The sequence below is a fragment of the Mus musculus genome, chromosome 11 (genome assembly GCF_000001635.26).
Source record: "Mus musculus strain C57BL/6J chromosome 11, GRCm38.p6 C57BL/6J".
Lineage (NCBI taxonomy): Eukaryota > Metazoa > Chordata > Mammalia > Rodentia > Muridae > Mus > Mus musculus.
Window position 1 is genome coordinate 101,095,961 of NC_000077.6, and position 23,886 is coordinate 101,119,846.

The following is a 23,886-nucleotide window of genomic DNA, read 5'->3' on the forward strand; positions in this document are numbered from 1 at the left end:
GTGCTTTCCATTCCTGACCACAGTGGCCAGTCCGGAGGAGCCTGAAATAAATATTTCTAGTTTCTGAGGTCTGCTGACGGTCAAAGAGCAGCTGTCCTTGCAGCTCAGTGGAAGGGCACAGTATTAATTTTTCAGTCCTTCAACCTAAAACTTCATTAAGCCATTATTCAGAGCCCGGCGAGGTGGCGCACGCCTTTAATCCCAGCACTTGGGAGGCAGAGGCAGGCGGATTTCTGAGTTCGAGGCCAGCCTGGTCTACAGAGTGAGTTCCAGGACAGTCAGGGTTACACAGAGAAACCCTGTCTAAAAAAACAAACAAAAAGATAAATCTAAAAGAGAAAAAAAATAACAATTGACAAATGCCCGCAAGGTATTAGTTATATTTATGTCTTGGTTGTAGGGGGGAGACGTGGCCTCAAGAGGGAAAAACAGAAAGGGCAGGAGGGTCCCTGACATCCACCTGGGCTTCCTCTTCTGAGGATCACCACACCAGATTAGCTATTATCAGATTAATGAGAAGACTTATCAAGGAAGTACACAACGAAACAGCAGTCTCTTAAAAGATTGTTCTCATACAAGATTTATTCCCCTGCACCCCCCCACCCAGCCCAATTCACAGTGGAGGACTTGGGAGATTCAGAGCAGGTTCCACTGGTACAAGAAAAGACCTGGATTTGCTTGCTCCCCTTCCCTCCCTCTTCCTCTTGCCAACTCCCAAAGCATGAAGCTACACACACTCATGCAAACACGCAAAACCCCAAGCCTTTCCCTCACCTCCCTTTTTTTGTTCTTTTCCACATCATCGAGTTCACCTGTAAGACATCTACCTGGCTCTAAGGAAAGAGATGTCCAAAGTATTTGAGAACCCTAAAGTGGGGAGATGCCATTATTATGCCTAACTTTCACACTCACTGACTATGAAACAGGCACCTGCCATTCCTCTTCTCACTGTTATTCACTCCCTGGCCTCTATCTTGTCCATCAACCAAGAGCAAAAGTGTTAGCACAACCCCCAACCTGCAGCACATAAAAATGGGCTCTGTCCAACATCCCTCACCCAAACACAAAAGTGCTGGGGGAGTGGTCCCTGAGGATCAGCAAAGGTTAATGCAAGAGGGAAAGAGGATAGAAGAATTTGGCTTGAGCTCTGATTTGGGAGACAGAGAGGCAGTATGCTGGCACAGGTTGAGAACCAATGATCATTTAAGGGGTTTTCACATGATTTGATTCGGGGCTGCAGAACACCTACCCTTGAGAATGGTCTCTGCTGATTACCAACATCCTTACTAACTGGGCTCATCCTTACAGGAGTTAGGAAGTGGTATGGTAAGAAGAGCTGGTGGCTCTTGGGATGAACGCCATGGCCATTTGTAAAGTGCTACTTTGCTATCCCCTGTGTAATTAGTGCTTCTCCAGAGGAGGAGCAAGGGAAGGAGGAGGGACATAAACATGGATATGATATTGCTTTGCTCATTGCTCAGATTGATGGTCAAATGGAGCCAAGGGTTAACAGCACCAAAGACAACCACACAGCTCCAGGAGCTTTCATGAGACCTCAAGGTAGGCACTCACCAACCCAGCCAGCCAGCTGATCCTACAGCTCACGGTGATATAGCAGAGGCTCAGCCCCACAGCATGTTCACATTTCTCAAACTCTGCAAGCACTCTGGAGTGCTCAGGGTCAGCCCTCTAGAAATGAAGATGGGCTCAGGGACAGGAAGTGGGCCTGCTCTGCAGAACCAAAGGGCACACTTGCTTTGAGAACACAAATCAAATCATGGTAAAAGACACAGATGATAACTCCTGTAGCTGCTGCCTGGCTTCTGTGGCTCCAGTGAGGTGAGGAGAAGAGATGGGCTCTTGTATCAGTGAGGGCCCCTGAGCACCCAGACCTAAAAGCAAACAGCACTACCTCCTCAAAGGGGAATCAAATCCCTACTTTGTTGCCCGTGTACCACCCTGATGGAGAGAAGCCTCCCTTGGGGCGGGAGTATGTTCTCACTTCAGTGACTAAGCACAGATACGATGTCTCACTGGCAGCAGGTAAGAGTACGTTCTCTTAGCAGGCCTCTGCATCAGCCAGGCCACCCAGCACACAGATAAAATTCAGGGGACAAGACTGGGTTCTTCCCTTGCCCCATCACAGTAAGTGGGGTGGAGGAAAATAACCTACAGCACAGTGACCCCCCTCAAAGGAGTCTCTCAGTGGCTCCTAGAACTGGCAGGGTCTAGCTGATTCAGCTCTGATTGGTCCAGAAGTTCAAAATCATCTCCTTCAGCATCAGTGTCCAGGTCTGAACTAGGGGCCCGGAGGAAGCCTCTTGTTGCTCTTCGGGGAGGTGGGCCAGAAGGGTCTGTCTGGGAGGCCTCTGACAAGGCCAGTTGGATCATACCCTGGGAGACCAGGCTGGCAAGGTTGCTGGTAAGGTTAGATCCTCCAGGAAGGGAACTAAGCAGGAGCTCTGGCAGTGCAGCCTCATTCCGACTAGCAGGCAGGACCTGGGTATCCCCAGCCCCTGGTGGGGAGCGGTACATCAAGCTGGGCATCCCAATGCTGGTGTCGTCCTCGTCGTCCAGGCCAGCAGGATCCACGTTAATGGAAGGGAAGTCTGGCAGGTCTCTGGCAAATGACTCCTCTGGATCACTGTGGCCATCTAGGTCTGAGAGAATACAGCTGTGTGAAACATGATAGCTGCATGCTCTCTGTGCCCACACCCACAAGAAGTCAACCCTATATAACCAGGTTTTCCCACCCTGTACTGGTTAAGATGAAGCAAAACCTTCAAGACTGGTTAGTTTGTTGTCAACACTCAGATGGTCATGACTGCTGATGGGCAGAGAACTGCCTGTCTTCCTCGACTGTGTCCATGACTAATAAGAGACTGGGGGCTTCAAGGGCAGCATAACAGCCATGTCATATCACACCCTTGGGCAGATTTATTACTTACACCACCACTCAGGAGAGGAGGGGGCACAAGGAAGCCCCATCCAGGGAAGCTACAATGCAAAAGTCAGAGTTACTATCAACTCAGGCCAAAGGTTCTCACCTTCAGAGCCTTCTGTTAGAGGTGTTTGGCCTCTTGACAGGTTAAATGTGCCATTTTCTGTACAGGAGACCTCAGCATCAGAGTGCTCCGAATCTGTGATAGCCAATTCCCTGGCAACAGTAGAATCATCCAGCTTAGAAAAAGAAAACAAGTCTGAGATGATGCCATCTGCAATTGGCTTTACTGACGCAAGCCCTGGAAGACCCCGAAGCTGACCCATGAACCCAGGATGCATGGCAACTGCATCCACAGTCTTGACTTGTGAGGTTGCCTCCCTAAAGGGAGCACTCTTTTCCATCAACCTCTTGAGCTCAGACAGTCTTGGGTAACCAGAAAAATATACTTATTAACCAAAAGTCTAGATGGGTTGGCTGCTAAAAAAGATTTATGTCAGTTCCAGGTTCTTCCGGGTGGTAGGGTAAAAGCAATCCCCAGTGGTTTTACTGTTCATCAGGCTCAATCTGAGTTCTCGGACCCCACAAAACACCTGAGGTGGGTTCTCCCCTCAGCTCTGTACTAAGAGAAAGAGGAATCTAGGGTCTCTGAGGGACCGTGATAGGCTTGAAACCTGGTTACCGTGATAGGCTTGAAACCTGGTTACCATCTCAATGCGAGTTGCCAGATGGAGCAAAAGGACCAGGGGAGCAGCTTCCACAGACAGATACCTGAGGACAGAAGGCAGCAAGTTCCTCTTCACTGTCACTGTGGCTGTCCGTGGCACGTTCTGAGTGCAGAGCTCTGCGGCGCACTAGTGGAGAGAACAGAAGGTCCTGATGCCTTTGAGGGAAAAATCTCCCTTTGGACTCCAAAAGCATGTATCAGAACACAAGAAGCAGCTCTCTAAATATAGCCCTAGTGTCCATAGCAATGTCTGAAAGTAAGGATGCCGAGTCTAAATTGTTACACGAGACTACATCTCTCCTCTAACATCCCTCCTTTTTCCAACTCAACGCATCTCTAGAAATTCTGGCTAATGATGAACTACTACCAATCTACCAGCAACATTGAGAATCTCCTAGAGGTAAATACAAAGCAAGGTGGTAAGCGGCACAGTCATGGGAAGGAAAAGGAAGCTGCTCACCTTGGGGAAATGAGGCTTTTAAGGACTGATACTTTTCAACTAGTTGGCCCAGATGAAGCTGGGCTTGGTGACCACATTCGTGATTCTTTGAAGGCCAGTGCTTAATCAAACACCCAAACTGATAAGACCAAAGAGAGGGACACGTCTGCATCACCCTCTGTGTTAGGTAGAACTCAGGTTAATAATAGTATACTTCTGGCATCTACGTGGCTGTTCTTAATCATCTTTGGAAACAGCTTTCGTTAATGGAAAGAGGCTGGCTCAGAAGTGTCAAAAACCTGCACTAGCATTTACTCAGTTTAAGACCACTTGAGTCTCATGGTTAATGCAGATTATCTAAAACAGTGCACAAAACAGCCGATCCAGTGCTTGGACACTTGGAAGGTGTTTCATAACAGCACATGGTACTACAGACATCTTCTGTATCTCTTACTCAACTTGGGAGTTTTTCTCTAATCAGTTTAAAATGGAGTTTAAGGCCTTTATAAGAAAACCAGGCAAGTCTGCCTAGGTTTCTCAGAAAAATATTGCCTTTCCTCACTACTTTCTACTCCTACCAACCACCCCCGACTTCTACTTGAAAATTTTAAAATTACTCTTACGTTCACAGTTCCCTGTGGCAGTCAGAGAACAACTGTCATGTGTGTGTGTTAGTTACTCCATTGCGAGGACCCCAGGGATTAAACTCAGGTCATCAGGCTTGGTGGCACCTCTATCTGCTGAGCCATCTCATGGGTCCTATTTCTCCCACTTTTAAAGACTTATCCAGTTTGTGAGGCCTGGCTTCTCCTCTTTCCCTGTCAGGTAGAAGAAAGCCATCCCATGATGCTTACATTGTCTTTCTCTCTGCTTGGACATCATGTAGCCACGGACACTGAAGTCCAGCCGCTGCAGAACTGGCTTCAGTCGCACATAGGCTCGATCCCACAGACGGTGATAGACAGCAAGAGGCCACATCATAATGATGACAACTGTGAAGAGTGGAAATAGAAGAAAATGGAGATGAGCCATCTCGCCAGCCCTGCACAAAGCAATCTTACCTGGCCCCCTGCTGTTGTGTCCTTAGGACTCTGGGCAGAACAATTCAACTTAATTCTTCTGGTCACCTCCACTAGTGACCCCTATCATATACAGTTTTTGAGAGCAGGAACTTCTGTAGCCATCCAAGGATCCACATCACAGCTATACACAACACATATGCTACAGGACCAGGCAGTGTGGACATACGGAGTAAAACAGTGACAACTGGCCATGTGATTCTGAGATAAAACTACATATATAAAATACTGCATATGGATGTCCAGCAGAGTGGCACAGGCCTTTAATCCCAGCACTCAGGAAACAGAGGCAGGGAGATCTCTATGAAGCCAGCCTAGTCTACATAATGAGTTCCAGGATAGCCAGAGCTGCACAGAGAAACCCTGTGTTTTTTTAAAACCAAAAAAGAAAAAGATGGGCTAGGATATATATCAGTTGCAAAACACTTGCCTAATATGCATGGCACCCTGGACTGGACTTCACTGTAAGCTCCCCAAGAGGAAATGGGGCTTATGCCTTTTATGTGAAGTACCATTTCATAGTTTCATGTGAAAAGACATTTAACAACACTAATCATGTCCTGAAATATTGTTGGAGCACTAAAATATAGAGGGCCTCTTCCTGGACAGCAGTTCTCAACCTGTGGGCTGTGACCCCTTTAGGGGGCTAACGACCCTTTCATAGGACTCGCATATCAGATATTTGTATTATGATTCATAAATATTTTTATGGCCGGGGGTCCCCACACCATGAGGAACTGCATTAGAGGGCTGCAGCGTTAGGAAGGCCTACAATCTCTGACCTAGAACCACAGCTGACGATGGCAGGAAAAGCTATGATCAACCTAAAATGTGTAGGGAGAAGTACTTTCACACTTACGCATCAAGTAGGACAGCAGGAGCCCAGGGATGTAGCGGCCCAACATGGCCAAAAAGGTCAGTACCCCACAGCTCAGCAGGCAGAACTGGGAGAAGCAAGAAGCAGGATTAGCTTTCTGCTACATGGCAAAGGACCGAGGTGGGGATGGGGGATTAATGGAGGCGTGACTGAAGATTCTATGATCTGAGTCAAGCATGGACATGCCAGAAGGACAGCCTCAGCCACCAGTCCAGTGGTGATTCTGTTCTGGCAGACGAGAGAACTCCCTTCTACTCAAGCTCCCTTCACATGGAGAGCCCATACAGCTGTGCCTTTCATGCCAGGAAATTGGTTTAAGTTTTAGCCAAAAATTCTCTCTGAAAACATGCATTGGTAGTGGGTTTTTTAAGTAAAATTAAGAAAACAAAAATATTAAAACCCAACAACTTATCATGTTTAATGTGACACAGAACACACACAAGCAAGCTTTCTGTCTCTTCTTGAGACAAGAGAATGGCCTGCTCTGTGGGGCTGGAGACAGCTCTGTTGTATCACTTGCCTAGCATGCAGGAAGCCCTGAATTCAATCCCTAGCACAGAAAGAAATTAAAAAAAAAAAAAAGAAAAAAAAAGAAAGAAAAAGAAAAAAGAAAAGAAAGGAAAAGGAAAAAATGAAGAGAAAAGGACAGAAAAGAAAAGCGCCTACTCCAAAGCACAGCAGGCACGGAGTCAGGCTCCTGCCTTTCCTGGGGCAGCCGGTCAGAACCCTTCCTATCACCTCCCTGTGTTTCTATGAACCTCATGTCTTTTATGAATGAAGGTACATGGGGAAATAAGTGTCTCATCTTAACATGAACTGAGCTGAAAGCCAGAGCTGAAAGTGCAAAGGGAGGTCTTACCTTGCCTGGGTTTTGCTTTTTGAAAAGCAAAAGATTCCTTATGAAAATGGTCCCACTAACCCAGACTTCAGCTACATGGTGGCAGAGCTCGGGCACGCTGAGCAACCGAGGGTGCACAAAGCCCCAGCTATGGGAGAGAGAAGGGGAGCTGTGAAAGGAGGCTGTTTAGGGGCCCCCCATCTTGCTGTGCTGCCAGCCGATGCTTCCGGGTTTAAAGAGGGCTTGGGGAGCAGCTAGTCCCAGGAGCTTTAGAGGTGAAACATGCCATTCTTCTTGGCTTACCAGGTTGAAACTTGATTTGAGGGACTAGGAAGACAAACTTGTTCTAACAACTCCACCCTATGAGCAAGTGGCTTCGTCCACATGTATAAACCTGCCACCAGACCCAAGGCCCTGTATGCTTGAAAACACCATGTTCTCCACTCTCAGACTACAGCAATTCCGTGCGATTGCAATCCAGGAACACAAGTAAAAGCCTGACTGACTCCTCTACAGTGGTGAGGGAGGCAATGTGAGGGGACAAAGCAAAACCAAAATAAACCTCAGCCAGGAAATTCCTTATCAAACACACCGGTGGATGGGTTAAGGACGAAAGCAGAGGCTCTAAGACACACAGGGATCTTCAACACTAGCTTGCTGATGCCAGGAAACAATGTTTTCTACCCAGAACTTAAAAATAGCCACAGGCCACAGAAACACCAAGTGATGCAGTATGAAAGCCGGGAGACAATTAGTTGCCTCTAGGTTTTCACACTGTGGCTTATTAACGCAGCTATTTCCCTGGCATGTCAGGTTGTAAGTCACCACTTCTTTTCCAGAAATGTCTCGTCCTATAGAGAAGACACTTGAGTATTCTCAGCCTGAATTTTAGAATTTGTTATTACTTGAAACAGACTAGGTGTATAATGTTGTATCCAGAATATGGGGTTAAGAACATGTAACCAAAAACCAATACAAACAACACACTCCATTAAAACAACAGAAGGGAAGTAACTGGTGCTCCATACCTCTCGTTGTCCAAGGCGTCAGGTCTCGGCACTACAACATTAAAAATAAACACCAATATTAGCTGGTAGGCAAAATGAAACCTGAAAGTATTAGGTTGTCTGGTGGTCTAACTGTTCAGGTTTTAATATGCTTAGGAAAAAGTAAACATTAGTAGCCAATAAAAAGGAGCTCCCATGTTACATTGCCAGGGTTAGGATGCTGCAGACAACGGAATAATGGTTTATGTGTCTTCAAATGACAAAGCATTTTTCCATGGGGAAGGAGAAGGTACAAATGGACCACAAGAACTACAACTAAACACTTCAGCTTACAGCCAAGGTGTCTGAGAACATGGTCTGTCCATCCCTTGAGTATGCCAGACTGCTCACACACATCATTGTGTGCCAAGCTTCTAAGGCATGTTGTAACTACTCCAACTCTAGAGATCTGTCTGTTTTCTTTAGAGATACCTATTATCTGTTCTGAACAATATAGGCTTTTGACATTTACAGGTATGAGACAGGCTGACTTCTTGAACTCTATAAAATAAGGAGTGATGTACTTAAAAACTATATACTGTATGCAGTGTGACCATCCTGCCAGCACTTCAACCTGACTGACTTGTCCAGAATTCCCATCAGTTCTCCTTTCAGACTCCCACCTGAACCGATCTCCACTGCCTCTGCCTATAGCTGGCAAATGCATGCATTCTCCCTCTTTTAAAGTCCACAAGTCAACTTTACTACTCCTAACCATCTACTATGTATCAATACCTAGTTCCTCTATTCTTCATACTCTCCAAAACACCTACCATGAGACTCTGGACACTGGTTTCCTCCCACAAGGATAAGCTGCAGTTTCCTAGCAGCCTCTGCTTCCCCCTTGGCTCACCCTATCCCACCATATGAGATGATATCAAATTAACCTTTACTCTCAACTCAGTATGCAGCTCTATTCTAAAAGATCTTCAATGATGACGCACTGCCTAAATAGCTAAGCCTAAATTTTAAGGACTTATAAATCTAAGTTCTCTCTTGAAAACAGACTCCTCATTCCTATCAAAATGTTCAATTTTCTGTTCCCAGGAGATCCTTAGCAAGTTGTGGTTCTTTTGTGTATGGTTGTAGACAGGATCTTGTGTATTCAAGCTAAACTCCAACTCACTACATAGCTGAGGCTGACTCTGAGGGCCTGCTGTGCTGGCAGAAAAAGAGTATGACTCCATGCCTCACTTGCCTGCGGTTCTCCTTTTACATTCACTGACTGACTTGGGTAATGTACATAAACCCATCAACTAAACATTACACTGTATCTCCAATTTATCCTTTGGGTGGTCATTAATTTTTCTTCAAGTGTCTATAGTTTTTTAAAAGAGAAACTGTATTTCTTATTGCTTATTACATAATTTAGAAGAAATTCTTGGGAGGCAAACTGATGCTGCCTGGAGCTGGGCATGGTAGTACATGCCTGTAACCCCAACAGCTGAGAGGAAATGCAGGAGAATTAGGAGTTCAAGGTCACCCTAAACTACACAGTGAATTGGAAGCTAGCTTGGGCTACATCGACACTGGGTTTTGTTTTTGTTTTTAAGTAATGGCCAGGCATGGTGGTGCACATCTTTAATCTCAGTACTCAAAAGGAGTGGAAAACCTCCATGAAATTGAGGCCAGCCAAAGCAACACAGTCAGACCTGGTCTCAATAAATAGATGAATAAATAAATAAATAAGAAAGAGCTAGAGAGATGGCTCAGCACTTAGGAGCATTGAGTACTCATCTAGAAGACTTGGGTTCATTCAATTCTTGGCAGCTAACAATAGCCTATAACTCCAACTCCAAGAGATCCAAAGTCCTCTTTTGGCCTCTGTGTACATCAGGTACACAAATGGTACCCAGACACACAGGCAGGCAAAACACCCATTCAAATAAAATAATAAATTGATGCTGTCTCAGTAGCTAACAGTATCCAGTAAAGTCATTTGAGTCTAAAAGATAAAACAGAAAATGGTAAAGCCTTTGTATTTCTCAGGCCACTTACACCAGCAACACCAGCTCAGGTGGCAGACACAGATCTGCCAGCACTAATGCAGTAACAGACAGACAGAACCCAGCTCTACAGGCCCACAGGTGAGGCATAAGCTTTTCTTTTCCTGTTTTTTTGAGACAGGATTTTTCTCTACGTGGCCCTGGCTGTCCTAGAACTCACTATTTACCTGCCTCTGCCTCCTGAGTTCTGGGATTAAAGATGTGCACCAACACCCCTGGCCTGAGGCTTATTTTTCAAATGTCTCCTAAAGCAACTAATTCAGACTTCAAGGATTAGTCCCCAGAAACCCATACTACTCAAAACAAACAAACAAACAAACAAACAAACACCCTAAAGGCAAAAGTCCCTTAAAAATTACCAGTTCAAATTATTCTAAATGCTACAAATTTTACCGTTTATCTCAGGCCAAATTTTGTTCTTCCATTGGTCAATACAGACAATGATCATCAAGCTGAATGCAAGCAAAAACACAAAACGAAGTGATGTCAATGCAAAAAACCTAGAGAAAGAAAACACAAGAGGGTTACTAAGTAATAAAGCCAGTTCAGAAAAGACCCATGTGCACTCTAGGCTAGGTGAACAGACCTAGTTCAAGGTTTGGTGGTTGTTAACTAGTTATACACCTTGGTTAAGTCACTCCAGTTTTCCAGACCCCAGCTATTTTCCAATGGAGATAGTTTCTTCTGTAAAAATAAAGGACTAAGCCAGGCAGTGGTGGCGCACGCCTTTAATCCCAGCCCTTGGGAGGCAGAGGCACGTGGATTTCTGAGTTCAAGGCCAGCCTGGTCTACAGAGTGAGTTCCAGGACAGCCAGGGCTACACAGAAAAACCCTGTCTTGAAAACAAACAAACAAACAAAAAAGTAAAGGACTAAATCAAATATAACCTCCTGGAGAGCCTTCCAACCTTTCAGTCTATTATGCAGGGACAAGCTGGAAGGAAAGCAAGTATTTATTTACTAAAGTTAAGCAGACACGTGCACATAGCACAATTTAATTGTGCTATTGTGTATATTAATGCCTAATTAGGCATGCTATCACAGACGAAAGGACGGAGCTGCCCCCTCAATCAAAATGACTCAATTAAGGACATTCAGAAAGCCAACACTCAAGGTATGTCTAAAAGGTACTTCAGGATCAGCACCAATACTCAAACTCTTGTAAAGACAACCTAAAGGAAAAGCCAGGTGCAGTGCTCCGGGCCTGTAACCCCAGCCCTTGGGAGGTGGAGACAGGATGATTAGAAGTCTGACGTCGTTTTCATCTAAATCATGAGTCTGGGGTCAGCCTAGGCTATTTGAGACCCCATCTTGGGGACAGGTGGCGGTGGTGGTAGTGGCGGTTAAAAAGCACATAGTTTTTTGGAGAGACCAGCATTACTCTGTTGATGAAGCTAGATAGAAGTGAACCACAGACCATATCCCTTATGATTACAGATGCAAACTCTTTAATAAAATATAAACAAATTAAATTTAACAATATATTAAAAAGTATACTGCATAACCAAGTGGGATTTGTATTTATGACTGCACATGGTATTGTGTAATACGGGACACTCTCATACATGTATGTATGTGTTGTGCATGGAGCATGCTTTGTCTCCAGGCCCTTCACTTCTCTCTTCCCATCATTAGTTCTCTTTGTTCCCCAAGAGTTTCATGCCAACTGTCGTCATGTCATAAAAATGTACATGATTTGATGCAGCTATCTACAGTCTAAGAAGCACAAATGAGAGAAGGCATATGGTATTCATCTGAGACTGAATAATTTAATGTGATTCTCCCTAGCCACATCAAGCAGGAACGTGTGTAAGCCCAAAATCTCCATCACTCCAGACAGGTCTTCCAATACAGACCTGGCTGCCCTAGAACTCTGTAGTCCAGGGTGGCCTTAAACTCAGAGCCCTGCCTACCTCCGCCTGACTCTTGGGAGGAAAGGTTTGAGCCACTATATATACACATGCCACTCCACTTTATCACTTAAAACAGGGTTTCGACTGAATCCAGAGCTCATCAACAGGAAAGACTTCTGGACAGTTAGTTCCAAGGATCCGCCTGTCCCTGACCTCTCACTGGGGACACAGATGTGTGACCAGACAAGGCTTTTACATGAATGTTGGAGATCCACGTTCAGGTCCTCACGCTGCAGGTCAGGAATCACAGCAAGACCAATACATGTAGCACATCACCACTCAGCCAATGAGGGGACTGGAAACAGAGCTCAGTCGGCACGGTGCTTGTCTAGCATGCATGAAGACCACAGTTCAATCCCCAGGACAGCACGGCCCGGCGTGCTAGGCATGCCTACAGCCATCTTTCCAGAATGCCCATCTTTAAGGCTGAGATCTCGTTAGGTTACCTTGGTTGGTCTCCATATTCTTGAGCTGAATGAAGTAATGACTTGTTTCAGCCTTCAAACGCTGAGACTACAATCAAATACCACTGCACCAAGCAAGACACAGCTTTTAAGGTTATAAGAGGGACGGACAGATGGCTTGGTGGGTAAAATTATTTGTAGCAAAAGCCTGAGACCCTGAACTGGGTCCCTGGAATCCACAGTGGAGTGGAGGGAGAGGATTTTGGAAAGTTGTCCTTTGACTTCCTCATGTACACACTTACACCAGCAGACACACAAACAAAAATCATAGAATTTTATTCACTAATAACAAAACAAAAATTAGGCCAGACATGGTGATACACACCTTTAAGTCCAGCCTTTCTGAGGCAGAAGGAGAAAGGCTGAGTTTGAGGTCAGCCTGTTCTATGTAATAAATCCCAGGCCAGCTGGGGTCATACAGCAAGACACTTGTCTCAATAATAATAATAATTAATAATAATAATAAATTAAACTTAAAAATAAAATCAAATGACCCTGAGTTTGATTCCCTAAACAGAACCATTATGTGAACTTATGATCTGTTTCCTCACGCATAATGTGATGCTCACAAGTCCTGAGCTAAGATGTAGCTCCTTGCCTTGCATGTATGAACATCTAGTTTGATCCTCAGCATCAAATAATACCAGTGTGGTAGCCAACACCCACACTCCCACCACTTGAGAGGTAGAGGCAGGAGGATCAGAAATTCAAGGCTGCCGGGCGTGGTGGTGCACGCCTTTAATCCCAGCACTCCGGAGGCAGATGGATTTCTGAGTTCGAGGCCAGCCTGGTCTACAAAGTGAGCTCCAGGACAGCCAGGGCTATACAGAGAAACCCTGTCTCGAAAAACCAAAAAAAAAAAAAAAAAAAAAATTCAAGGCTATCCTTAGCAACATCGTGAATTTCAGGACAAACTGGACTATATAAGACTTTCTCTTTTTTTTTTTTTAAAGGAAAACAGCAGACTTAAATCACCTATAAAATATAATATTTGATCCTGGCCAAAAAGCCAAGAAGAAAATGTAAGGAGCCAGCTACTGTCTAACAGTTCTGCTCAACTGTTCCACATCACAGTGGCACTAGGCATTAACAGAGCAGCCAACCAAACAGGTGACGATGATCAGGAGCTGGTTATAAGTCACCATTCTGGAATACCCTCAGCTAAATATCTGATTAATAATGTTATATAATCACAGAACAAGCCTAAGGATAGAATTACAAAAGGCCAGGGATAGTGCTCAGTCGATAGGGCCATCTGGGTGTACAAAGGCCCAGCTTTGATCCTCAGCCAGGAGGGAGAAGCAGGACAATCCAAGCAGCGTCACAGAGTTTAATACCACAATAGGCCCGTGAGACAGTCTCTGAAGAAAAAATATGCTGGACATGGTGGCACATGCCTTTAATCCCAGCACTTGGAAGACAGAGGCAGAGTCCAGCCTGGTGTACATAGTGAGTTTCAGGGCAGCCAGACAAACCCTGACTCAAAAAATAAAATAAAATAAAAATAAAATAAAGTTTTAAAAAATTAAAAGCTAGGGCTGGAGAGATGGCTCAGCAGTTAAGAGCACTCAATACAGCCGGGCGTGGTGGTGCACACCTTTAATCCCAGCACTTGGGAGGCAGAGGCAGGCGGATTTCTGAGTTCAAGGCCAGTCTGGTCTACAAAGTGAGTTCCAGGACAGCCAGGGCTACACAGAGAAACCCTGTCTCGAAAAACCAAAAAAAAAAAAAAAAAAAAAAAAAAAGAGCACTCAATACTGCTCTTCCAGAGGTCTTGAGTTCAATACCCAGCAACCACATGATGGCTCACAACCACCTGTAATGAGATCCGATGCCCTCTTCTGGAGTGTCTGAAGAGAGCAAAAGTGTACTCACATACATAAAATAAATAAACCTTAAAAAAATATTAAATACAAGATACTCAGACCAATCTTCAGCACCAAAAGTAAAAAAGCCTTATCTGAGCATATATGTGAAGACAAACACAAATTGCCAAAGGAAATTCAGATTTTGTCTATAGACACTTCTATACAATAAACATCACTGCATACTACCTGCACTCTTTTTAAAAATAAAATACATTAAAATGAAAGGAAATGAAAATCAGGAATCCAGTCACCAGTGACAAGTCTATTCTAGTTTTCCTACCCACCACTTAAAGGGCACAATCACACGAGATTAAAGAATGAAAGCAGCTTAGCAGAGACAAACTGAGGAGCTGCCTGCCCCAGGTCGTTAGTCTCCTCCAAGCCAGTACATCTTCCTAACAAATGAGCCCACACTCTGCTCTACTTGAAAGTGACCTCCCTCCGAGGGGCGAGCCAGGCCACAGTCATCCCTCCCCAGAGCACTGACTGCTGACAAGAAACTCAGGTGAGAGGAGGATGTTTAACTCTCCTTTAGAGGGCCATTTTCTAGCCATGCCTGTGAACCTTGCACTTGGGAGGGGAAGGCAGATCAAGAGTTCAAGATCACCCTCAGCTACACAGAGTAAACTTGTTGCCAACCTGGGCCACAGGAGACCTCGTTTCAAAACAAACAAAAAAAATTTCGCCCAAACTAGACTATCTTACAGCAGCCTGTCACTACCCCTACCTTCCTATTCCCACTGCCAATACTTAACTGACAACCGAATCTGAGGGCGTGAAGGAGCAGCCCAAGCACAGAGTAATAAAGGCAGGGGGTGGTGTGGTGGTGAGTACCTTTAAAGACAGGAATTGGGAGGCAAAAGGAAACGTGTGTGTTTACAAAGTAACAATAAGGTAGGAGGGAGGATAAAATGATTTGATAAGGCAAGGGATAAGAAGACAAAGAGCAAAAAGACAGAGAGCAAGGAAACAAATGGGAAGAAATCCAGACAAGAGGGCAGAAGCAGGAGGATCAGGAGTTTGAGGCTAGTCTAAACTATATAATGAAATTCTTCTAGAACACACACACTCAAACCCCAAATCCACAAAGCTTGCTAAAATAGCATACAAAACACTTTCAGCAACTACAAACAGCATAAAAACTTTCCAACTAAGCTAAAGGCACCTACAAGTACAGTCCAGTAGGCATACAGGGCTATGCACACATGAGTCAGTCACGGGGGACGGCCCCTGTCTGTGTCTTTCTCACCATTATGGCATCATCTATTTTTTCTTCATGATTTTTTCCTTATTTCTAAGCCCAAGCATATTGTTGAAGGTTTAGACAATGCAAGAAATAAGAAAATGTCAGGCGTGCAGCACATGCCTTTAATCCCAGTGCTCATAGAGGCAGGCGGATCTCTGTGAGTTTGAAGCCAGCCCAGTCTACAGAGTGAGTTTTAGGAAAGCCAGGGCTACACAGAGAAACCCTGTTTTGAAGAACAAACAGAAATAACAAAATAAAAATGAGCATATCACTATAAAATAACCCAGTTTGTACAGTGGCTCACACTCTACCTAGTGAGACAGGAAAAAAGGGAGAGATGGGGAGGAGAAAAAAAGAAAAGAGAAGGGGAGAAAAGGAGAAAGGAAGAGAAGAGAGAAAGAGAATTAAAAATCTAGATCTGACCAGGCCTCTGAAGTCACTGCCAGTTTACAGGAACCATGAGGCAGGAGAACATGCAAAGCCCCGGGAGGGAGGGGGGCAGCCAGCAGGGTCTCCAGGGCACTCTCTGGACAAAGGACCTGTTCAGAGCAAACAGTCACAGTATATATACACTTCACTTCTATTTATTTATTCACTTACTAACCTTGCAAGTGAATAAAGTTTTTTTATTTTGTTTTATTTTATGCCAAACAGTAGCATTTTTGAGGGGGATTAAAAAACACACACACACACACAAACATTTCAATACTGCACGAATTCATTTTCCATATGACCAAGCTGATGGTATTTTAAATGTCTATTTTATAGAGGCACATGTACGATTAATTCCGTTATTTAAACTATTAACACACAGACTCAGTGGGAGGCCAGCACCATGGCTCAGGATAAAGGCACTACCACTGTAGAATCCAAAATAAATTCAAGACCACTCAGCCTCCTCTGAAGGGACTTTCCAAACTACACTAGCAGGCCAAGTGCAGAGCCAGATATGGAAGCTGGCTGACTAAACAGTGCTGAGGAAAACCATAAGGGCAGGCAGAGTGAGGGACCAGGCCAAAGGTAGTCACCCTATGCAAACCAACCAATGCCTGAAAGGGTTACTTGCTACACCACTGAGAATAAGCCAGCTAGCCTTGTTGCCTAAATCTGCCCCTTAAAAGGTATAAAAAGTGTTGTTTTTTATTTGTTCGGGGTCTCTCCTCTTGCCTGCGTGCTGAGGGGGGTCCCCAACGCGTTGGATCAATTAAAAAACAAAACAAAACAAAAAACAACCTCTTGTAGTTTGCAGCGATGTTGGGTCTCTATGGTCCTATGGTCTTTGTGAGTGAGGGTCTTTTGGTGGACTCCAACACCACCAAACGTGGCAACCTGAGTTCAATCCCTGGAACACACAGTAGGAAGAGAAAGCCAGACTCCCGAAAGTTATCCTATGACCTCACATTTGTGTCCCTGAGTGTACGCACACATACAAAAATGGAAACTGGAAAGATGGCTGGGTGGTTAAGAATCCTTGTTCTTGTAGAGGATTTAGAACCTACATGGAGGTTCACAACCATCTGTAACTCCATTCCTAGAGAACTGGACACCTTCTTCAGTCCTCTGAAGGCACCAGGTACATACATACTGTACAGCATCATGCAGGCAGAAGACCCCTCATGCACATAAGACTAGACTTAGTCAAGTCTAATAACAAACAAACCACTGGGAAGTAAAATGTTTGAATGAGAATGTTTGAGTGATTTGTCCCCAATTAGTGGAACTATTTGGGAAGGACTGGGAGGTGTGACCTGCTGGAAGAGGTGTGTCACTGGGGATGGGCTTCAGAGTTTCAGTATCACATGCCAGTCCCAGTGTCTCTTCCTCTTTATGCTGCCTATGGATCTGGATATAAAATTCTCAGCTACTACTTGAACATCATGCCTGTCTGCTTCCCAACTAACCATCTAAAATTGTAAGTAAGCTCCCAATTAAATGTTTCTAAGAGTTGCCTTGGTCATGGTGCCTTTTCACAGCTAGAGAACAGTAACTAATACACACATAATATACCTAATTTAATTTTTATTTAATACATAAGCATGTTTTCTCATAGTGCAGGTACCTTTAGTCCCAGCATTTGGGACAGGGAGGGTGAAGGGGAGAAGAGGTGGAGGCAGACAGATCTCTGTGAGTTCAAGGCTAGTCTGGTCTACAAAGCAAATCCAGGACAGCCAGGGCTTGTTACAAGAGAAGCCCTATCTTGAAAAACCAAAACCAAAACAAACAAACAAAAAATGATTAGGGCTGGAGAGATGGATCAGAGGCTAAGAGCACTGACTGCTTTTCCAGAGGTCCTGAGTTCAATTCCCAGCAACCACATGGTGGCTCACAACCATCTGTAACGAGATCTGACGCCCTCTTCTGGTGTGTCTGAAGACAGCTACAGTGCACTTAGATATAATAATAAATAAATCTCTTAAAAAACAAACAAACACCCCCAAGGCTGGGAATGTGGCTTAGAGCCTACCATGCACAAGGTCCTGGATTTGAGCCCAATCACTATATAAACTGGGCACAGTGGTGTGCACATGTAATTCCAGCACCAGGGAGGTAGGGATAGAACTATCAAGAAGTCAAGGTAATTCCTGAGCTACAGGGGACCCTACCTCAAAACAAGAAGCAAAAATACATGAATGAAACAAACCAAACAAACAAATAAAACACCAAAACTGGGCCAGTGAAATGGCTCAGAGAATAAAGGCAAACGCCAAGCAAGCCTGATGACCTAACTTGGATCCCAGGAAACGACAGCAGAAAGAGTAAATTAACTCTCCAAAATGGTCCTCTGACCTGCACAAACACACCAGGGCTGGTGCCTGCCTGCCTACACACACACACACACACACACACACACACACACACACACACACGTACACACACACAAGAATACTAAATTAAAAAGAAAATAAGAAAAAGGAGCTGCACTACACAACACGAAACACAAACCTCTGACCTTACCTGTAATTAAATAAGTAGAACATGACGCATTCATTATTTTTTATAACAACACTACCATAAGATTCACCCTATGGAATACCTAATTCAATGGTTTGGAGTATATTCAGAGTTGCGCAGCTGTCACCATTATCTAACCTCCAGTCTCATCAACCTCAATAACTGTATCCCCATCACCAGTCCCTCCTTGTCCCCTCTGTCCCCAGAAGAGGTGCTGATCATTTAGCTTAGCAAATGCTGCCAAACTACTACTTCCTAGAAAAGCCATCCAATGTCAGCTTCTATCAGTCATATGTCAGTTTTCTCATATATTCCCAAGAATTCTCAGTTCTTAAAACTTAAGAAGCAGTTAGGCAGCGTGATGTACAACTTTGATATCACTACTCAGGGAGCAGAACCAAAACTGAGTTCTAGGACATCTGTGGCTACATACTGAGACCCTGTCTCAAAGTAAAATAAAAGAAATAAAATTTAGCAAGCAGAAATTGGTAACACAACTTGATTTCTATTCCCTTTTTAAATGAATTTATCCTATGTGTATGAATGTTTTGCCCACATGCATCACATGCACCGCACGCCTGCCTGATGAACTGGAGATGCTGTGAGACACCATGTGGGCGCTGGGAAGCAAACCTAGTCCCTCTGCAAAAACTAGAGCTTTTCATACCGGAGCCATCGCTTCAGCCACTGCACTTGAATTTTTAAAATACCAGTGACAGTAAAATTTTATATACCCACTGTTTTTCTTTTTGGGAAGGAAAGTGTCGAGACAGTCTCATGCAGCCCGGGATGGCCTAGAACTCACTAGACAGCTGGGGATGACCTTAACTCCTGATTCTCTTGCCTTGTAACTTAACACTTATGTGCGTGTGCGCACACACACACACACACACACACACTCACACCCCTGGATTACAGGCCTGCACCACCACATGTGGATTTTCCTTTCGTAAACTGTCTTTTTATCTGTTGGGGGCTAAAATCCAATTAAACTGTGCCAGCCCAGATAAAATGTATTCCTTGGAATCGCTCTTTGGTGGTCAAAAGACTATGAGAAATCCTAGAAAATAAGTCGTTTTCTGGGAGTTAACTACAGCTTAGATCTCCAGTAGTAACAGAAGCTAGAGTTTGTTATATAAATAATAATAGTTTGCCTAGCATACAGGAGGCCCTGGGTTCAATCCACAGTAACACATACAATTGTGAACAATGACAACACATCTATTTTCAATCAAAGAAGATGCTATTTTGGGTTCCTTTGTTGTTACAGAGCATGCTTGTCTCTGTGGCACTTCAGAACAAAGCATCCCATTCTATAGGGACAGGGAGCCTATTATTGTGCAACACTTGTGACTGCCTAGTTAATGAGCCAGTAAATGAGAAGGAAAAAAATTAACCTAACCTATATCACATGATAGCTGCTTCTCGCACACTCACTCACACACACAAGAAGAAGTGAAACCAGCTGGCTGCTAATGACCTACCCGCCCCTTAAACAGAGAAAGTGCCAACCTTACAATTACAGACAAAACTCCAAGGCAAGGCTAGCTGCAGAGCTCAGAGATAAAGAGTGTGCCTAGCATTTATGAAGCCATGGGTTTAATCCCAGCATAAAAACAAACAAATGACTAATCCACCTTTAAGGCAAAGAGAGGCAAAGCTAAGGAAGATGTAATTAGCAGCCTGCTAGGTTACCAACCAGACAAGAGAGCCCGACCAACGCAATAGACTCCCAAGAGCAGGGGCCAACTTTGGCTGCTCAGACCCAAAAGCAGAAAGAGGAAAAAAGCGATTTATCAGAAACACTTGTCAATCAGTTTCAAACTTTGCCTTTTCTCTGTGTGTGTGTGTGTGTGTGTATGTATGTATGTATATATGTGTAGACAGTCCATGTAGTCCCAGCCAGGAAGTCACCATATAAAACAAGCTAGTCTTGATCTCACAGAGACCTGTTTCCTGAGTGCTGGGGCTAGTAGCCTACATCACTCTGGTTTGACTTTTTTCTTTTTCCTGAAGAATAAATGTCTCTGTTGAAACGGGTTTTCCTTGTCATTTAAAGGAAAACTATAATCTTAAGATGTTTACTTTTCAGAACGCTCCAGAACTCATTAAAGAGGGAGAGGAGGAAAACAGGGTGGTGGTGGCGCACACCTTTAATCCCAGCACTTGGGAGGCAGAGGCAGGTGGATTTCTGAGTTCAAGGCCAGCCTGGTCTACAGAGTGAGTTCCAGGACAGCCAGGGCTACACAGAGAAACCCTGTCTCAAAAAAAAAAAAAACAAAAAAACAAAAAAACAAAAAAAAGGAGAAGAGGAGGAAAAAAGAGGAAGAAGAGTGGTGTTGCCCACCTTTAATCCCAGCAGTTGTAAGATAAAAGGCAGGTGGGTCTCTGAGTTTCGAGGCCAGCCTGGTCTACAGATCCAGCATTCCAGAACAGCCAGGGCTACACAGAGAAATCCTATCCTTAGGGAAAAATAAGGGGGATGGGGGGTGGTACGCGCTCTCCCTTCCATTTCCTTTTTTTGTTGTTGTTGGATTCTAACTTTGTAAATGAGAACTGTTGTATACCTTTAATCACTTCTCAGATCACTTTTAGTTTTGTTTAGGAAGAAAAACCATTATCCATTCTCACAGACCCCTCCAAGTAAAGAAGAGTTAACACTGGTGAGATTGGTGACTGTGAAACAGTTCCCAAGAGGTAACAGGGCATCAGCTGCGAGTTACGCTCATGTCCCCAAAGGCCACCTGGAATCACAGGGACAAGGAGCTCCAGTCTATAGCCCCCTGTGAGCTCTGTGCTGTTCATCAAGTTAGGGCCAGCGGGGCTTTACCCTCGTGCTCCCCCATCTCCTATCAGTCCAATCGAAGTTCCTGGAACCTGTCCTTTTCTGGTCCTGCCATGATGCCCTCCTGCCGACTTTCATGGTCTCCCTGTGGGTCACTCATCTGCAGATGGGGTGAGATTAATGAAAAAGTCGGCTTTTAGAGGGAAGCCATTATTATTCTAAAGACAGCAACAGAGCAGGGGCTAGAAGCGATGTGGGTTACAAGATTTTGGACAGGGTCACCCTGATTTCTCTGGTACCTGGGAGGGGACACCCTGGAAATACATGGTGGCACCCTACCACATGGAATTCTTTTATGAACCTCCTGTGTTTAGAAAGTAAGAGGGCATAGTCACAGGTACAGGGAAAACTACACCAGAGAAGGAATGTACATCACTAAACACACTATGTGCCCTGAATTTGGAGGACTTGGGAAAAAAAAAATTCTTTCAGAGAGAGAGAGAGAGAGAGAGAGAGAGAGAGACAGAGGGGGGGGGAGTGTGTGTGTGTGTGTAAGTCAGGTGACAGCTTACAGAAGCTGGATCAGGGCATCAGGTTTGGAGGTAGGCTCTACTACGCTAAGGTGGACTCCAGCACTCAGGTGACAACTTTGTAGTATCAAGCTAATCTTCTGACTCATCAAAAGCACCTCAGCTTTTGATAACGTCATTATTCCTAATAAATAATATAAGAAGTACTTCAGATTTGTTGTTTCTGACCTAACTTAGTGATACTTCTTCAATTCGTTGAAAATCTAGTCATTCTTTACTCTACTAAGTGAAATGACAACACTCACAAAGACACTACTGAGGAGTGAACTGTGTTTAGCCCTCAAAGAAATTCATTCTCCCAAAACAATTCTATAAGTGCCAATGTCTGACTACTTTAACCCGCTTGGACTTTAATACTATCTGTACCCCTCCCAAGGTATGAGTCCCCTCTATAAATGACAAGCTCAATTGTTTTTTAAGTCTTAGGCCACACTCACTTTGGTGGATCTCTCCCCCACCTCCTGCATTGTGGCTACACAGCAGGCATACTACCCGGAAATGCCAGAGATAGGGATCAGTCACAACTTAGCACAAGAGGGGTTCTGAGAAAGATTCTAAACGCAGACTTAGCCTAAGTAAACACTATGGTACAGCATGGTGGCCAGTGTCAATAGCCCCAATCCTCGGGAGCTGGGAGCAGGAAGGTCAGAAGTTCAAGGCCTGCTCTGTGGAGAGGATATTTGGAGCCAAAAAAGAATACACTGTTGAGGACCAGCAAATCTGTTGCAGCTTTGAAATGTGTTCCAGAGCTAGAGAGATGGTTCGGTGGCTAAGAGCACATACTGCTCTCCCAGAGAAGTTCAGTTCCCAGCAACCCCCACCTATCTCCAGCTCCAGGGGGATCTGATGCTTCTAGCCTCTACAAGTACCCACAACTCCTCACGACCACCCCATCTCAGGACCACACCCCTATACACATACACACACACAGGCTTATTCAAAGAGTCTCATCTCTTCTGGTTGTAGAAGCCTCAGTGATATGTCAGTTCCCTTGGAATTTGATCAGTACTATGGTTATTAATAAACCCAAACCATGGTTGGTAGACTCGATGAAGCCCAAACTCCTCCTAGGTGCTCTCATTTTTTCCAGAGAATGAAACACACACTTTAATATAAAGCCACTTGTCCAGTGAAAGAGAACTCAACGGCTCTCAGACAGCCTCAAACTCCTTGAACCACAGCTAAGGTCTAATTTTTGGGGGGAAGCGTTGCAATCCTAAGTGGCTCTGAAACAGATGAAAGATCACCACTGTTTTTTAATTTTTTCCTTCTTAATACATCTACTTTTCTTTCAAGCTGAAACTCCACACAAACTTCACCAACTTGACTGGGTGAGACGGTATCTAACATGCTAATAATCCATGATAACCGGCTCAAGCTTGTTTTCCTCCTCACACCCAGGGATACCCTTCTGCCTCTCCTCCCATCATCGTTAAGTTAAAACCTCTCGGAACCACCACCCTGGGGCAAGCAAGAGAAACGGAGGAAATGGTCTCGAAGTGAAATCACTTTCTCTCGCTAACAAGAGGCACCCCGGCTTACTGCGAGCGACACGGGATGGTACCAGATTCTCTGGCGAGTCGTGGGGGCAAGTGGAGAAGACCAGGAAGGCCCTGCGAGCACCCGGGGTGCCAAAGCCTGGAGGCAGGCGGGATGCTGGGGAAAGTGAAGCATTATCAGGCAAGTATCAGAAGCAGCCAGGGCGACGAAAGAAGGCAGGACAGGGCAGGTGAGAGATCGACACCCCCCCCCCCAGAACAACCTGAGGAATTCCCGCCTAGTAGGGTCAGTGAGGGTCCGGGTGTCTCACCAGAACGCCGCGTTCAGCCCCAGGCACCACAGGGCGCTCCTGGCCGGCCGCTCCCACACCAGGGCTGCCTGCACCCGGCTCAGCAGAGGCTCGTAAGGGCCCAGCACCTCCACCAGGGTCCGCTGCGCCGCCTCAACCTGCTGGTCGCGCTCCCAGGAGCCGGACATAGCTCGGCGGCCCCTGAAAGCCAACCCCGAAGCTGGACCCGGGGCCGCGGCCACCCCTTCAGCCTCCTCCATCTCCCCTTCAGCAGCCACAACATCCGGGGCCACGGCCCGGGAGTCACAATAACACCGACTGCGCAGA

At 45.0% G+C, this 23,886-nt stretch overlaps 1 protein-coding gene across 5 annotated transcripts; it reads right to left on the reverse strand.

The window, feature by feature from the left end:
• Positions 1-361: 361 nt before the first annotated feature.
• On the reverse strand, positions 362-23,881 carry Retreg3 (reticulophagy regulator family member 3). Of its 5 annotated transcripts, NR_155070.1 has the most exons (11): positions 23,581-23,881; positions 21,226-21,340; positions 10,347-10,453; positions 7,930-7,960; positions 6,923-7,049; positions 6,046-6,130; positions 4,962-5,099; positions 4,129-4,246; positions 3,713-3,795; positions 3,048-3,180; positions 362-2,660 (listed from the first exon to the last, which is right to left on the reverse strand). NR_155070.1 is itself a non-coding variant. In NM_026501.3 (9 exons), exons 1-9 carry the CDS (start codon positions 23,817-23,819, stop codon positions 2,203-2,205), a joined length of 1,401 nt encoding a protein of 466 aa, NP_080777.1. In that variant the 5' UTR covers positions 23,820-23,881; the 3' UTR covers positions 362-2,202. The 5 variants fall into 5 exon arrangements, 3 of the variants coding, with proteins under 3 accessions (NP_080777.1, NP_083209.1, NP_001348512.1); NM_026501.3 differs by lacking the exons at positions 4,129-4,246; positions 21,226-21,340; NM_028933.4 differs by lacking the exons at positions 4,129-4,246; positions 6,923-7,049; positions 21,226-21,340.
• Positions 23,882-23,886: the final 5 nt, after the last annotated feature.

Bases quoted from the DNA above. Each gene is read 5' to 3' on its own strand.
- Retreg3 (NM_026501.3), bottom strand. From the start codon at position 23,819: ATGGAGGAGGCTGAAGGGGTGGCCGCGGCCCCGGGTCCAGCTTCGGGG. The intron at 5,100-6,045 runs GTAAGTGTGAAA...CACTCTTCACAG, and splicing joins CCTGCTGTCCTACTTGATGC to TTGTCATCATTATGATGTGG. The intron at 3,796-4,961 runs GTAAGCATCATG...TCTCTCCACTAG, and splicing joins CAAGCAGAGAGAAAGACAAT to TGCGCCGCAGAGCTCTGCAC.